The 14,346-nt window shown below is 33.9% G+C and overlaps 1 protein-coding gene across 1 annotated transcript; it reads right to left on the reverse strand.

The window, feature by feature from the left end:
• Nucleotides 1-9,423: 9,423 nt before the first annotated feature.
• On the reverse strand, nucleotides 9,424-13,639 carry LOC135771937 (interferon-inducible GTPase 5-like). Its single transcript, XM_065282253.1, has 4 exons — nucleotides 13,525-13,639; nucleotides 13,187-13,277; nucleotides 11,264-11,840; nucleotides 9,424-10,994 (listed from the first exon to the last, which is right to left on the reverse strand). The coding sequence occupies exons 3-4, from the start codon at nucleotides 11,838-11,840 to the stop codon at nucleotides 10,375-10,377; spliced, it is 1,197 nt and encodes a 398-aa protein (XP_065138325.1). The 5' UTR covers nucleotides 13,187-13,277; nucleotides 13,525-13,639; the 3' UTR covers nucleotides 9,424-10,374.
• Nucleotides 13,640-14,346: the final 707 nt, after the last annotated feature.

Genomic DNA, 14,346 nt, shown 5'->3' on the forward strand with positions numbered 1-14,346 from the left:
AGTTTGTGGAGTGTGTTCAGCAGGGCAGGCAGCTAGCAGATAGTGAGGAGATGTTTACTGTATAGAACAAAAAATGTTTTATGGCCTAAAACATGTGAATTCGCTTAGAGCACCTTTAAGAGTGCATGGGATGTACAAAGGTTAACATGTGGATACACTGAAAAAACGAACTTTTTGTTGTAGTTAAATAGCCTATATTAGATTTACCCTCATAATTTCTACATAATTATATTACCATTTATTGAGAAATAGATTATCCTATGAAAATTGATAAAAAATACAAAGTTAATTCATTTACAAAATGAACTGTGTGGGAATATGAAGCTGTATTATATATTTGCATAGTTGCTGCACATATAGTCCTAAAATAATTAAGTACATTTTAATCAAAAACTTTAGCGAGCTCAGGTCAAAAATCTAAGTTCATTTAACTTAAGCTTATAATATCCATTAAACTAAAACATTAAAGTTAAATATACTTAAATTTATTTGCACCTGAATATTTTGATTTTTTAAAGCTTTTTCAAAGAATAAGAACTGATAAGAACGTACTTAAATATTTGTTAATAAAATGTCATAAAAGTTTAAGCTCTTATATTTATTGTTTTCTTGTAAATGATAATTTTGTGAAGTCACTGTTCAGGTATATGTTTCCTTACATGAACCCTGTTCAGAACACTTCAAAACACATTTCTCTACAGTGCTGACAATGCATGTCAATAACACTGTTATTTGTGTGTTTTATGTGGATGATCCAGTTTATTCAATGACTGACTTATGTTATGCCATTTATTACACTTAGAATACACTGAAAAAAATAATACACTGGATTTACTAAAAAATGTATATATAGTGCATAATTTTTGCACCCACTTTTTAAGTTTTACATTAAATTTTAAGAAATTTAAGCAATTGCAATTTTGAAGTCAGTTTTACATGGAATTTTAAGCAGTTTAAGCTTATCTTTTTAAGGAATTGTTTAAAATTCCATGTGAAACTTACTTAAAAAGAGGGACGCAAAAATGATGCACTATATCTCTTAGTAAATCGAGCTCCCTACAACTATGTTAAAGAAAACAACAAATAGTAAAATCTACCATAAAACCGTAAATAAGATTTATTTAATATTTTTAGGACAGCAATGCTTCAATATTCAAAAAAAGTAATAGACGTTACCTAAACGATTCAAATAAATCTAACTTCTTAAATAAAAATAATTAAGTGACATTTACTTAATTATTTAACAAATGTTTTCATGCATTATTCAGTAGATTTTATTTGATTTTAGTAGGTAAGATGTACCTTTAAAAAAACAGTAAATTTTACAAGTTGGTTTTTCAGTGTTATTACCTTTTTTTTGTATGACACCAGAAATAATTATTAGTCCAAGAAAAGAAGCAAGAAGAAACACCTGATTCAGCTCATCAGCTTCCTCCCAGAATGTTGGAGATTTCTTTAATAACACACTAATATGCTGATCACTTAAATCAGGTGTTTTATAGGAAGACTTCTAAAACATTCTGGGAGGGGTTCCATGTACAACTTGAGAAACACAAAACCAAGCATCCATACTTTTATTTTCACTTTGACTTTATTTATTATAAATCGTAATGACAAAAGTTAGAGCAGGGCTCAATGAAAAAATATTTTATACTGGCCCAGTCGGGCCAGTGGTTCAGGTTTTTACTTGCCTTGGCAACATTTTTCTGGCAAGATTTTAGTGTCACATATTTAAAATAATAATTAAAAAGTAAAATATAATATGAATTTCATTCATTATTTGTTAAGACAATTGGCAATAAAGTTCAGTGGACCAGATAAAGGATTATCGGCAAGACACCATGAGACTTTTCTCATGAGCTTCGAGGTTTTGTTCACCTGGAAACTGATGGCAAACTGGAAAACATTGCATAATTTTTTGTTGTGTTTTATCCAAGTAAATGTCTTTTTCAAATTTTTTTAAAAATTACGATTTCGTTTGGCCTCATAATTAGAGGGTGCAGCTGTCTTAATGTCTCTTTGCTGTACCAGCTGACGTAACATGCAACAGTGTCCACAACCAATTGGGTAAAAGAAACCTCATGACATTGCTGTGAAGTTAACGTTCGAAAAGCTTAAAATGTGTCTTGTAACATTACATAAGAATACATACAGAAAAACTGCAGGCAGACATATATTTCAGTGACTGAGAGCAAAGCACTGGCCTAATTGGGCAAGTGACATGCCTACTGTTAACTGGCCCGAACGTCTCTCACGCTGGCTCCAGGCCACCAGGCAGTCCTTTATGTTGAGCCCTGTAGAGGCAAATTAACCTTTAACAAGAGTATTGTGAGTTTATTTGTTCATATCTGAGGATGCTGTGACTTATTTTAACAGTTGAATAATTAGCATATACATCTTTTGACGATAGATTTATGTTGCCTTGGTGGACCTGTTATTCAACCATCAGCTTTGCTCATGTTGAGCAATAAAAATCTCACAGCTTGTCTCAAAGGGCACTGGTGTGGTTGCACAAGCCCAAGTTTGCAGTTAAACTCAAATGTTAAAAACATTAAGCATAACTGAGAATGCAAAGCATGCTTCTTCATTAACTTGCTTTGAAATGGTTATGAAGATGCTCATGAGAAGAAACAAATAAAAAGAATAAATAAATACAGTATATTCCTGTATATAAATAATGTGCATTTTATTGCTTCAACGATTACATTATCACACAAATAGCTTATTTATATTTTTTATTATACAATATTTTCGTTGTAATACATTAATACAAGCTTTACGTTAAAAAAATGTACAATTACAGTTTTTTAATTACAAATTAAGTTTTCCTCTTTTATTCAAAACCTAACACACAAATCCAAGAATTGCACACACAACATTTAAAATGCCTCACATCTCTTTGCAAAATGAAGCACTGCATTTAAAATATCACAAACAAAAAGCAAACATTTCCCTTACGTTGCAAACACCTGTTGCCATATATTTTTGGATATATCGTATACAAACAGTATTTAGTCAATAGCCTGACTATACATCCTGTAGAGACATGCGGGTTGTGTTTTGCAAAAAGTGTTTTTTAAAATTGAAAATTGAGTCAATGGCCAATAATTAGTGTATGATTTTACAGATTTGGTGTGTGGTTTTGATGTTTGAGTGTCAGGTTGTGTGACAAAAAGGATTGTGTGTGTAAACAATTGAAAAAAAAACATATAAATGACCTCAATTATATATGCTATACTGAATATATACAGTATGGATTGGTTATGGTTTGCTTATGATGCTGTTTGAGTTTCAGTTGTATGGAGCGAATTTTGTGCCAAAATTTTACAAACAAATACAACATTTTGCAAACAAACTCAATCTGCTTTGCAAAGGGAAAACTTGACTCGCAAACAAACAGAAAACGCTTTGCAAATAATAAAGGCAATTTGAGAGAAAATGCAGATGTGTTACAAATATGTACTGTGTTTTGTAAATGTGACCATGATTTTTTCACAAATGTGACCATGATTTTTTCACAAATGTGACCATGATTTTCTCACAAATGGGACCATGATTTTCTCACAAATGTGACCATGATTTTCTCACAAATGGGACCATGATTTTCTCACAAATGGGACCATGATTTTCTCACAAATGGGACCATGCAATCCAGAACAGCAGATGGCGCTGTTTCAACTTTTTCAGGCATTGGAAAAAAGCCCAGGGGAAAAGCCCTGAATTTTAACATACATATCACCCCTGAGAGTGGCAGCAACTGAATAAAGACATTTCATTTGTCGGGCTTCATTCTGTTAATCTCACTGATTTTATTGTAAGTGTTAATAATAATAAATGTTTGTTAATAGTAAACAAATTCTGTGTGTCAAGACAATGAATTCAACTTACAATGCTTATCAAAAGATGCAGGATAATAAATGAAACTCTTTGGAGAAAGAGTGTGGTAGGGACATAATAAACCCAACATCGGCTGTCTGGACAGAGTGGCCAGTTCAAGCAACAGTAACCAACCAACCAGGATCATAGTCATTTGAGCACTCTGAACAAGATAAACTTCTACAAAATGTTAATCCTTTTAAAGTTGGTCTTATCTTGTCAGGCTAGGAGGACCAGTTTAAACCAGCTTCTTTCACAATAGCCAAGCTGGCAAAGCTTCCAGCCTAGTCAAGCTGGTTTGGGCTGGTGTGATCAGCCTGACCAGCTACAGTATAAAAGCAAAAATCCTTCTAATACTAGCTTAAGCTAAAACCAGGCTGGAACACCATCTTAACACTCTGGGGTCGGCTGCGGCGCGGGCGCCGCAAACTCTTTATTTTTCAATCACTCCCCAAAGAGACTTAGATAACTCTGCTGATTTTGGACATACAGATATGATTTATACATCATTTAAAACGTTAAAGTGTCTAGTTTTTTTCTGTCCACTCCCAATAAAAACAGAATGTTGTGCTTTTCGCAAAATTAAGAAAATAAACATGATGCGCGTTTTGTTCTCTCTCCCTAAGTGAAGTCCTTTCAGAAACACGTCAGAAAAAAACATTTATAAAAAGAACAAGGTTGCACATTAAGTAAGGTCTAAAATCATTAGTTACAGAAATCAAATGAATAATAACACTGCATTTATTGTATTAATTAAATGTAATTATTATTTTTTTAAAGCTTCAGAAGTGATTTTCTCTTTGTCTTGGGTTGTTTGATTAACATTAATGACACAGACTTAAGTAGGTCAATTGAGCTTACTGTCTCTTTAAGACCAAATGTGCACAGACTGCATCTCTCTGTTTGTGCACTACCGAGTCCCCTTAAACGAGCGCACAGACACAGACAAAGGGTGAATTACAGACGGCGCAGCATTACAGTCGTCCCACATAAAAACGTTACGTTGTTTTTCATTGCTCTATTAGCCAAATGTATTTTAATACACTACAGTATGAGAGAGAGTAGCGCAACTCTCTGAAATTTAAACATCAAGAGTTCTGATCTTTGAAGGATGATTACGTCTGACTCGAGCTGGACCGGACGCATTTAACCGCACGCGTGCGTTTGTGCGTAAAGTAAACCGATCACTTTAGCGCCGTTTTGCAGTTAAACTGTTTAAAATCACTTGAATGTTAACATTTGCAAACCTTTATAACACTTACAAATTATAAACTTTCCCTATTTAAATTTGCGTATTAATCCGCGAATCACATGCGAGCCGAACCGTGGGTCGTGATCCGTACGGATCACGGATCAACTGCGATCCGTTGCACCACTAATTAGAAGAGAGAGATGTACCGTCTTTCTTCTGTTGCTTCATTATCTATAATGAGCCACGCCCCGCTCCATTGAAGAGAAGAGCAGAGATCATCCATATTCATTAATCAACCCCACAGTCAATGGACATTCCGTCTCTGCAGCCATTCACTGCTGTGTTGAGTTTTAATCCGAGTGCTGGAAACATGACATCTACTTGTTTACTAGTGACTGTAACTAAAGTTATCTCCAGACGCGAGTGTGACTCGATCGACGTCCAAACGCACACACAAACACACAATGCCTCATATTTGAAGCGCTTTGTGGTATCATTATAAAAGATGCGATTGCACACACCACATAACTGTTTACTCGCGCCTAAATCTCCAGACAGACGCGAGTGTGTGTGCTTCGTCAGTGTGATGGGATCGATGTTCAAACTCACACACACACGATGCCTCATTTTTGACGCGCTTTGTGGTATTCTTAAGATGCAAGTGTGTGTGCTTCGTCTGTGTGACGCGATGTCCAAATGCACACACAAACACACGATGCTTCATATTTGACGCACTTTGTGGTGTTCTTATAAAAGATGCAAGTGTGTGTGCTTCGTCTGTGTGACGCGATGTCCAAACTCACACACAAACATACGATGCCTCATATTTGACGCACTTTGTGGTGTTCTTATAAAAGATGCAAGTGTGTGTGCTTCGACGGTGTGACGCGATGTACAAATGCACACACAAAGACACGATGCCTCATTTGACGCGCTTTTTGGTATTCTTATAAAAGACGATTGCAAACATCACATCTACTTGGTTACTCTCGCCTAGTAAATAAAAGTTATCTCCATGCGCTTATGTTTTCTTTGTGCTTCCGTCAGACGTGATCAACGGCCAAACGCATACACAAACACACAATCATATTTGACGCACTTTGTATTAAGACGCATCTAAACACATCTAAAACCCAGTTTATTCGCGTATATCTCTGCACAGTAAGTTTATTTAATGCAGGATCATGCATGTGAAGGCATTTCTTTTGTCTTGCTTTCACAAACAAACACTTAACAATAATGGCATCTTCACATTCCTGCCTAAAGGCTCATTATGCAGCTCATTATGCAAGTGTATTGTTCTTCAGCAGTGTATTGTCAATCACAGATTATTCAAGAGCTTCCAGCCTCCTTGCATATTGCCTTCCTAACCAAAAAGTGACTTTGAAATTGTAAATCAATATATTGTGTTATGTGAAGGAGTAAGCAGAATGATTTTCACATCATTTTAAAGAAAAAAACTCTAGACTACTAGATCCTGCTTTGAAAAGTTTTAGGAAAACATGTTTAGAATGAGTTTTGTGGACTTATATCAGTCACTTAATTTTTTTCTTTTTCAAAAACCACGCATAAACATTTTTCTCTCAAAAATACAAACATGTACATACATGTTAATCATATAATATAGTAGCCCAGTTTGTGCTGAATGCAGTGTTATAAGACTTTTGCCATTATTATGTTTTTAAGCAACTGAAAAAAGCACAAATGTCAGTGCAGGTCAAAACTTCTCCAGGGCCCTAAAAACCTCTTAGACCCCAGAGGGTTAAACCAGTCAACCAGCATAGGCTGGTATTAGCTGTTATTTTTCTGCAGGGGATATAATAAATTTTATTTATAATGCACTTTCTAAAACTCAAAGCACCATAATATATGAGATTCTCAGGAACATACACATACAAAAGTAAACAAGTTAGTAATAATCATTTTGCAATAGTAAGCTATTTTAAAAGGATAAGTCTTTAAGGATCACTTAAAACAGTCCAGTGATGGTGAGTTTCTTATCACCAAAAGAAGAGAATTTAGAGAATCAGACGGGGTATAGGGATTGACAATTGCAAATGTATAGAATTCAGATGGAATTCAATGTCTTTACACACAGAATGTGTTTACTATTAACAGACATTAATTATTATCAACACTTTCAATAAATGCAGAGATTAACAACATGAACCACGAAAAATTAATTTAGTCTTCATTCAGTTGCTGGCACTGTCCGGGGTGATATGTAAGTTAAAATTCAGGGCTTTTCAGGGAGACTAGTTGAAAATGCCTAATAAGGTTGAAACAGCGCCATCTGCTGTTTTGGATTGCATGGTCACATTTGTGAGAAAATCATGGTCCCGTTTGTGAGAAAATCATGGTCCCATTTGTGAGAAAATCATGGTCCCATTTGTGAGAAAATCATGGTCACATTTGTGAGAAAATCATGGTCACATTTGTGAGAAAATCATGGTCCCATTTGTGAGAAAATCATGGTCACATTTGTGAAAAAATCATGGTCATATTTACAAAACACAGTACATATTTGTAACACCTCTGCATTTTCTCTCAAATTGCCTTTATTATTTGCAAAGTTTTTTCTGTTACTTTGCGAGTCAAGTTTTCCCTTTGCAAAGCAGATTGAGTTTGTTTGCAAAATGCCAAATTTGTTTGTAAAATTATGGCACAAAATTCGCTCCATACAGTTGGCTCTTAGTATATGATTGATTCATCAGGTGGTGTTTTCTTTAATGTCTTGTACCAAACATCTACTTTCACTTTTGGTGAAATAAGTGCTTCTTGTAAATGGTTGGAAAATTACACATTTCACACTTCATTCTAATTTTCATAGATTTTTGACTTATACTTTACATGAAAATATTCATAAATCAGTATTGTTGGTTGTATTGAACAACACTGTTTTGCTGTTTGCATAACCAGAATACAAATCATGCTCTCATATCCTTATGTTTCTTTAGTGATTTAATTTGTTAACACAAAGTGTGAACCTGCTTTATTTAACTGCGACCCTACATCAGTCACTTTAACTTTTTGTAGAGTGGGACTATGTTGTATAAAAATTACATGTATAAGTTTTATTATTATTATTATTATTTTGTTAGATCTTCTCAACTATAAAGAGTAAACAAATTCAACCTGAAAATCCATACATGAGGCAATATTCATGAAAGATCTCTGAAACAAGACTTTCAGTACATTATAAAACAGATTACAAAATAATAACTCAGATCTGATCTATTTATGGGTGTGTTTATAAACACTGAGTCTATTGTTTGACCCACAATACGTGCCTTAGATCACACATATCAGTCTGACTTCATGAAAGTCACATGATTTTACAAAAGAGGCTTTGTTAAGTCACACGTACCATAGTTGAAAAATCTATTTTCTGCAGGTGTGACTCAACCCTTGTGCATAAGAAAGTCAAATAGGATTTATGCCCTGCTGCACAACTTCCTGAACTTCAGCCAGCTCCTTGTTTCCTGTCTGCCATTATTGGACAAACTGATTAATCCAGGTGTGCCTGACCTCAGTAGTCACAAACAAACTGATTAATCCAGGTGTGCCTGATCTCAGTAGTCACTACAACAATAATCAGACACACCTGGATTAACCAGTTTGTCCAATAAAGGCTGGCTGAAGTTCAGGAAGTAGTGCAGCTGGGCATAAAACCTATTGAAGTCTGTATTATTTTAATGAAAATACTTATTATTTTCAGGTATGTTGCTTCATGTTTAAAGATAAATGCATATTGAGCAAATAATTTCCTGAAAATAACATCTGAGATTAAATGAAAAATATTTTGTGCATTTATTTAGTTGACATTAAATCTGCCTTATTCTGTCCTGTGTGGTTTTAAAAGACTGCCTGTTTAAAAAAGATGGCTGATTGGTTTAAAATTAAATCGATCAAAATTTTGGTGTGCCTAATTTAAATGTTGCTGATGTATAAATCAATGAATGAAAACACTTATTAAAAAGGACAGCAGGGGTACATTGTTCAGAAAATATGTGAATTTCAGCTATTCTGAGATCTTTCACCTTAAAGCCACAAAACTGATTTATTGTTTTAGTCAAGTGACCTCTTTTAAAAGTATAGTTTGTCATTATGAATTAATCTTTGCATCAGTTAAATTCAAATTGAAAAACATTAAGTAATGGAGAATGCAAAGCATGCATGCTTCTTCTTTAACTTCCTTTAAAATGGTCATGAAGATCCCCATGAGAGGGAAAAATAAAATTATTAAATAAATGCTATATTTTGAAACAATAACATGCCTTTAATTACTTAAATTATTTAGTTACCATATAGCTTTTTATCTAGTATTGTTTTATTATATTTTCGCTGCTGGGTAGAATACATTAATACAGCTTTAAATTTTTAAAAATGTACAATTAAATATTAAAAACAATACAAAGAACAGTGATTATACACAAATCTTCCACTAGATGTTGCGGTCACCACTCATTTTTTGCAGCTGTAGTATTTTCTGTTAGTCTTATATTATTTTAATACAAATAATTATTATTTTCTAATCTTGATAAATATGACCCAAATTAAAATAAGAGAAAATAATTATTAAAAATCTGAAACCAGATGTGACAATAATTATGAAACTTGTGTATTTGAGGCTTAAAAGTCATGTTAAGCTATAGTTCACTTTTCTGGCTATTTTCTTCCACTTAGACTACTTGCACTGAGTCTTCGGACATATACTTCTGACCTGAAATTGTATGGATAGTTTCCAGGATATGTGTTTACAAAGTGCCATAGCTGTCTGTGAAACCAAAAGCATTCTGAAGAAGAATTTAAAGTATATACACATATAGCAACATTTCTCTATTGGTGTAGCATTATGAAATCAAAGAATAATTTTGCTGATCTTACATTGACCCAGATCATAACCTCTGAAAATGATCACCAACACAATTTAGAAAGAAGGTTTCACGATCAAAAAGACATATACAGTAGATATCTAACAAGATTTCTGAGGAAGTCTAAATAAGAGATCAAGCCTCCATATATTTGTGTAATATACATACATTTTGTGGTTCTCTAAAATAATGTTCAACTTCTGACTCGGATCACTATAAGCATACAAATAGTATTAGGAGTAAGGAAATTATTTTGTTTCAACAACTGCTACTGATATTGTTATAAACAATCATTGCTATAAATAAAGATTTGTGTGCCTGCATTTTTCTATTAATTGAGACTGTAAAAGTGTAAACCTTTAATTAATTATTATAAATTCTGGTATCTTTTATCTGTGTTGATATTTATGTCAAGCTGTCTAATTGATGCATTTACATTTCACACGCCATTAGCACGTTCTTGGCATCTTCTTCTATCTCATTTAATACTTTCTTCAGCATATTTAAGACAGTCGAATAAGACATTCCCCCCGCCACCACAGTGCCTACAATAGGGAAGAAGCCCAAAACGAAATTAACAGCACTTTTAAATATAAGACTAGATTCAGTACCCAGCAGGGATATTATTAACTTTCTGTTTATTCCATTATGTAGAGATGACTTCATCAGACTCTTCAGCTCCTCTACAGTCTTCCCAGATCTTTCGCAGAGCTTCTGCAGGGATGGATCATCCAGTCCGAAGGCACTGTAGTATTTTCTTAACTCATCTGCTAGGCCGGCTACATCTGCTGAAACTGAATATCCAGGCAGAGGAATCGCGGCCACACAAGCAGATATTAAGGCAACTCTGTGTATGTTTTTCTCCAGAGCTTTCTTCTTTCTCTCATTAATCTCCAGTGTGATATTTGGCAACGCCAACATCAGCACGTGTCTCTTATGCTGTGGAAGCTCTTTCTCCATCCTCTCCTGCAGCAGATTGAAATCATACTTGCCCATCTCCCAACCAGACATCAAGAAGACATCAGGATTTTCAATGCCAAACATTTTTAGCCCTAAACAAAATCAAAGAAGGCATCATGAATAATATTTATAAATTAAATATTTTATGTATATAATGTTACAGTATATTATTTTAAATATATATTTTTTGTATTTACAGTTGTTGTAGTTGTTATGTAAAGAGATTCATCCGTGTATAAATCTTGGTAAAATCAATAAATGCTTTTGTAAGGTTCTCATGGCATCTGTTTAAGAAATATTGGATCTGAACAGATATTTATTTTTCTATCAAAATGTTATGGAATCAACTGCATGAACAAACCATTTTTACAATCCTCCCGGATGGTATCCAGCTTTTTAAGGTCAAAAAGGTTTTTTAAGGTAGTTTTTCTCTTTTCAGTAGTAATGCTACAATCAATCTTGGACCGAACAAAGTAAAACAACTTCTCCTTTCCCATGATCTCTTTGGCCAGCTGGGTGTGACATTCTTTGAATCGATCTGAAGCAATGATGATGAAAAAATCATAGCGTTCAAACTTGACTTGTTCAAGGAACTCGCTGGCTTTAAAGTTTGGTGTTCCTATTGCAGGGAGATCCCACACTTTTACATTTTTGCTTTTTGGGTGAAGGAAAACTTCAGGATCCATGGTGGTCTCCACTACACCAGTAACGGCAGCATCCTCATCTTCATCCCCTAAGCCCCTGAAAGCATTGACAAAGGTGGACTTTCCAGATCCAGACTCCCCTGTCACACCAATATTAAGCTCTACAAGATTTTGCTGTTTCAGGTAATTTTTGATTTTGTTTAGCACATATGGAAGACCCATTGTGAATATGGATTCTTCAAGTCCCTCTGAGTCATCCTCCATTATTATAGGCTCCTCTTCAGATGTGGCCATCTGAAAAATATGCATCATTCTCATTAACGTCTAGTTTTTTTTTCTGACTGAATGGACAGATAAAAGATTGAAATAACTTACAGTTTATGATTTTATATGTTGTTGCAGTGCACTATTAAAAATAAAGGTGCTTTAAATTAAAGGGTTCTTTATAAAAACATTGTTAGTTCTTTTGGTCAAAGGTTCTTGAAATAACGTGTCTTTATAATATACAGTAGTCTAAAGAAACTTTATCACTACACTGTTAATTTTATTAAGTGCCCCTTTATGATATTTAAAGGTCCTACATGTCATGATGCCATAGAAAGGCTGTTTTTTACTGTATGGTTCCATATAATTCTTTTAACATCTGAAGAAACTTTCTGTTTCACAAATGGTTCTTTGTAGTGGAACTGTGGAAAAAATTATCCATCCTGATCTCACAAATTACAATGAAATAGTCACGCATTATTTTGCTCAGTTTTGCTTGACATTGTCACATATTTCCACCATTTTACGTGCCCCTGCCACGACGTTCTTTTCCGTGACAGTTTCATGTATTGGTTACTCAACTGTTTTTCCTATTTTTAAACAATTGTCGTTTTGGTTTGGGGTTAAATTTGCCGTTTGCGTTACGATGTCACTTAAAATAGGTTTATACTATTTTTTTTATATGCTTTTTAAACCATTGTCGCCTGACGTTAAGGTTAGAGTTGGGTTTGGGTAAGATGTCATTTTATGTAACAGAAAGTTGTTCTTACCCAAACTGAAGCGACAATTGTAAGAAAATAGGAAAAACAGTTGAGTAACCAATACGTGAAACTGTCACGGAAAAGAAAGTCGTGGCAGGGGCACGTAAAATGGTGGAAATACGTCTAGCAAAACGTAGCAAAATAATGCGTGACTATTTCACATATTTTGTGAGATCAGGCTGAATAATCTTAAGAGTAAAGGTGAGAAAGAAATGGTTATTTTAAAGGGAACACATTTACTCCCTCATGTTGTTCTGTATGAGTTTCTTCATTTTTATTTATGTTATTTACAGGCAAGAGTTTGTTCAAAGTTAAATAAATTTAATACAGATTAAAACTATACAATAACAGCCACATGCAAAGCATTCTGGGAACCAGAAATCCTCATCAACCTTTTTCTGTTTTTTTTGCTTCAGATTTTGTTTCCCAGAATGCTTTGCTTGATACTGTTATTTTAGTTTGTAAATGTTTAATGTTTATTTAACTTTGAACAAAATGTTGCCAGTAAATAACACAAATTTATTTTTCTATGGCATTGCTACCTTTTGTATCACCTTAAGCTCTAATCTTAAGATTGCAATGGTAGGCACTAAGGTTAACATATGGATATATTACCTTTATGTTTGAGACCAGAGAGAATTACTTATTAGTCCAAGAAGAGAAGCAAGAAAAGCAAACCTTTGTTTTCCTCAGGATGTGAAATTCTCTGTCATAAAAAAGTTTAAAATAAAAACAAATGCATTGCACAATTAAAGGATTTGATTTGAATAAATTAAATAGCCTACATGTAAGAGATTAAATACATTTACATTATTTTCACTTTACTCTGTTGTAGCGATGCACATGAGGCGAGCATGATAAAACATGGTTTAATTGACAATTCAATATATCTTTATTAACAATCATTAAAAACAATTTAAATGAAATAGCCTGTAGGCCTACATATGTCTTACCGAGCAACCGATATAGCTGTTTCCCAACCCAGTTCTACTTGGCACCCCTCTCAGGATATTTTATTTATTTAAAATTCAGCTCATCAGCTTCCTCCCAGAATGTTGGAGATTTCTCTAATAACACACTAACACGCTGATGAGTTAAATCAGGTGTTTTATAGGGAGACATCTAAAACATCCTGGGAGGGGTGACATGTATTGGATTGCAAAACACAAAACCAAGCATCCATACTTTTACTTTCATTTGCTATAAATCACAATGACAACAGTTACAGGCAAATTAAGCTTTATCAAGAGTATCGTGAATTTATTTGTTCTTATCTAAAGGATGGGTGCTGTGACTTATTTTTCTACTTATTATTAGCATTATCTTATCTTTTGACCGTAAATCTTTATTGCTTTGCTGGACCTGTTAATCAACAATCAGCTTTTTTGCTCATGTGGAGCAATAAAAGTCCCACAGCTTGTCTCAAAGGGGACTGGTGGTTGCACAAACCCAAGTTTGCAGTTAAACTCAAATGTTAAAAACATTAAGTATAACAGAGAATGCAAAGCATTCATGCTTTTTCATTAACTTGCTTTGAAATGGTTGTGAAGATGCTCATGAGAAGGAACAAAGAAAAAAAAATGCTGTATATTCCTGTATATAAATAATGTGCATTGTATTACTTCATCAATTTAATTACCATACAAATAGCTTATTTACATTATTATTTTTATTATACCATTTTTTCGCTGTAATACATTAAAACAAGCTTTACGTTTTAAAAATGTACTAATAAATTATTAAAACAATCTGAGGAACCATAGACATGCACAGAT

The sequence above is a fragment of the Paramisgurnus dabryanus genome, chromosome 19 (genome assembly GCF_030506205.2).
Source record: "Paramisgurnus dabryanus chromosome 19, PD_genome_1.1, whole genome shotgun sequence".
NCBI classification, from domain to species: domain Eukaryota; kingdom Metazoa; phylum Chordata; class Actinopteri; order Cypriniformes; family Cobitidae; genus Paramisgurnus; species Paramisgurnus dabryanus.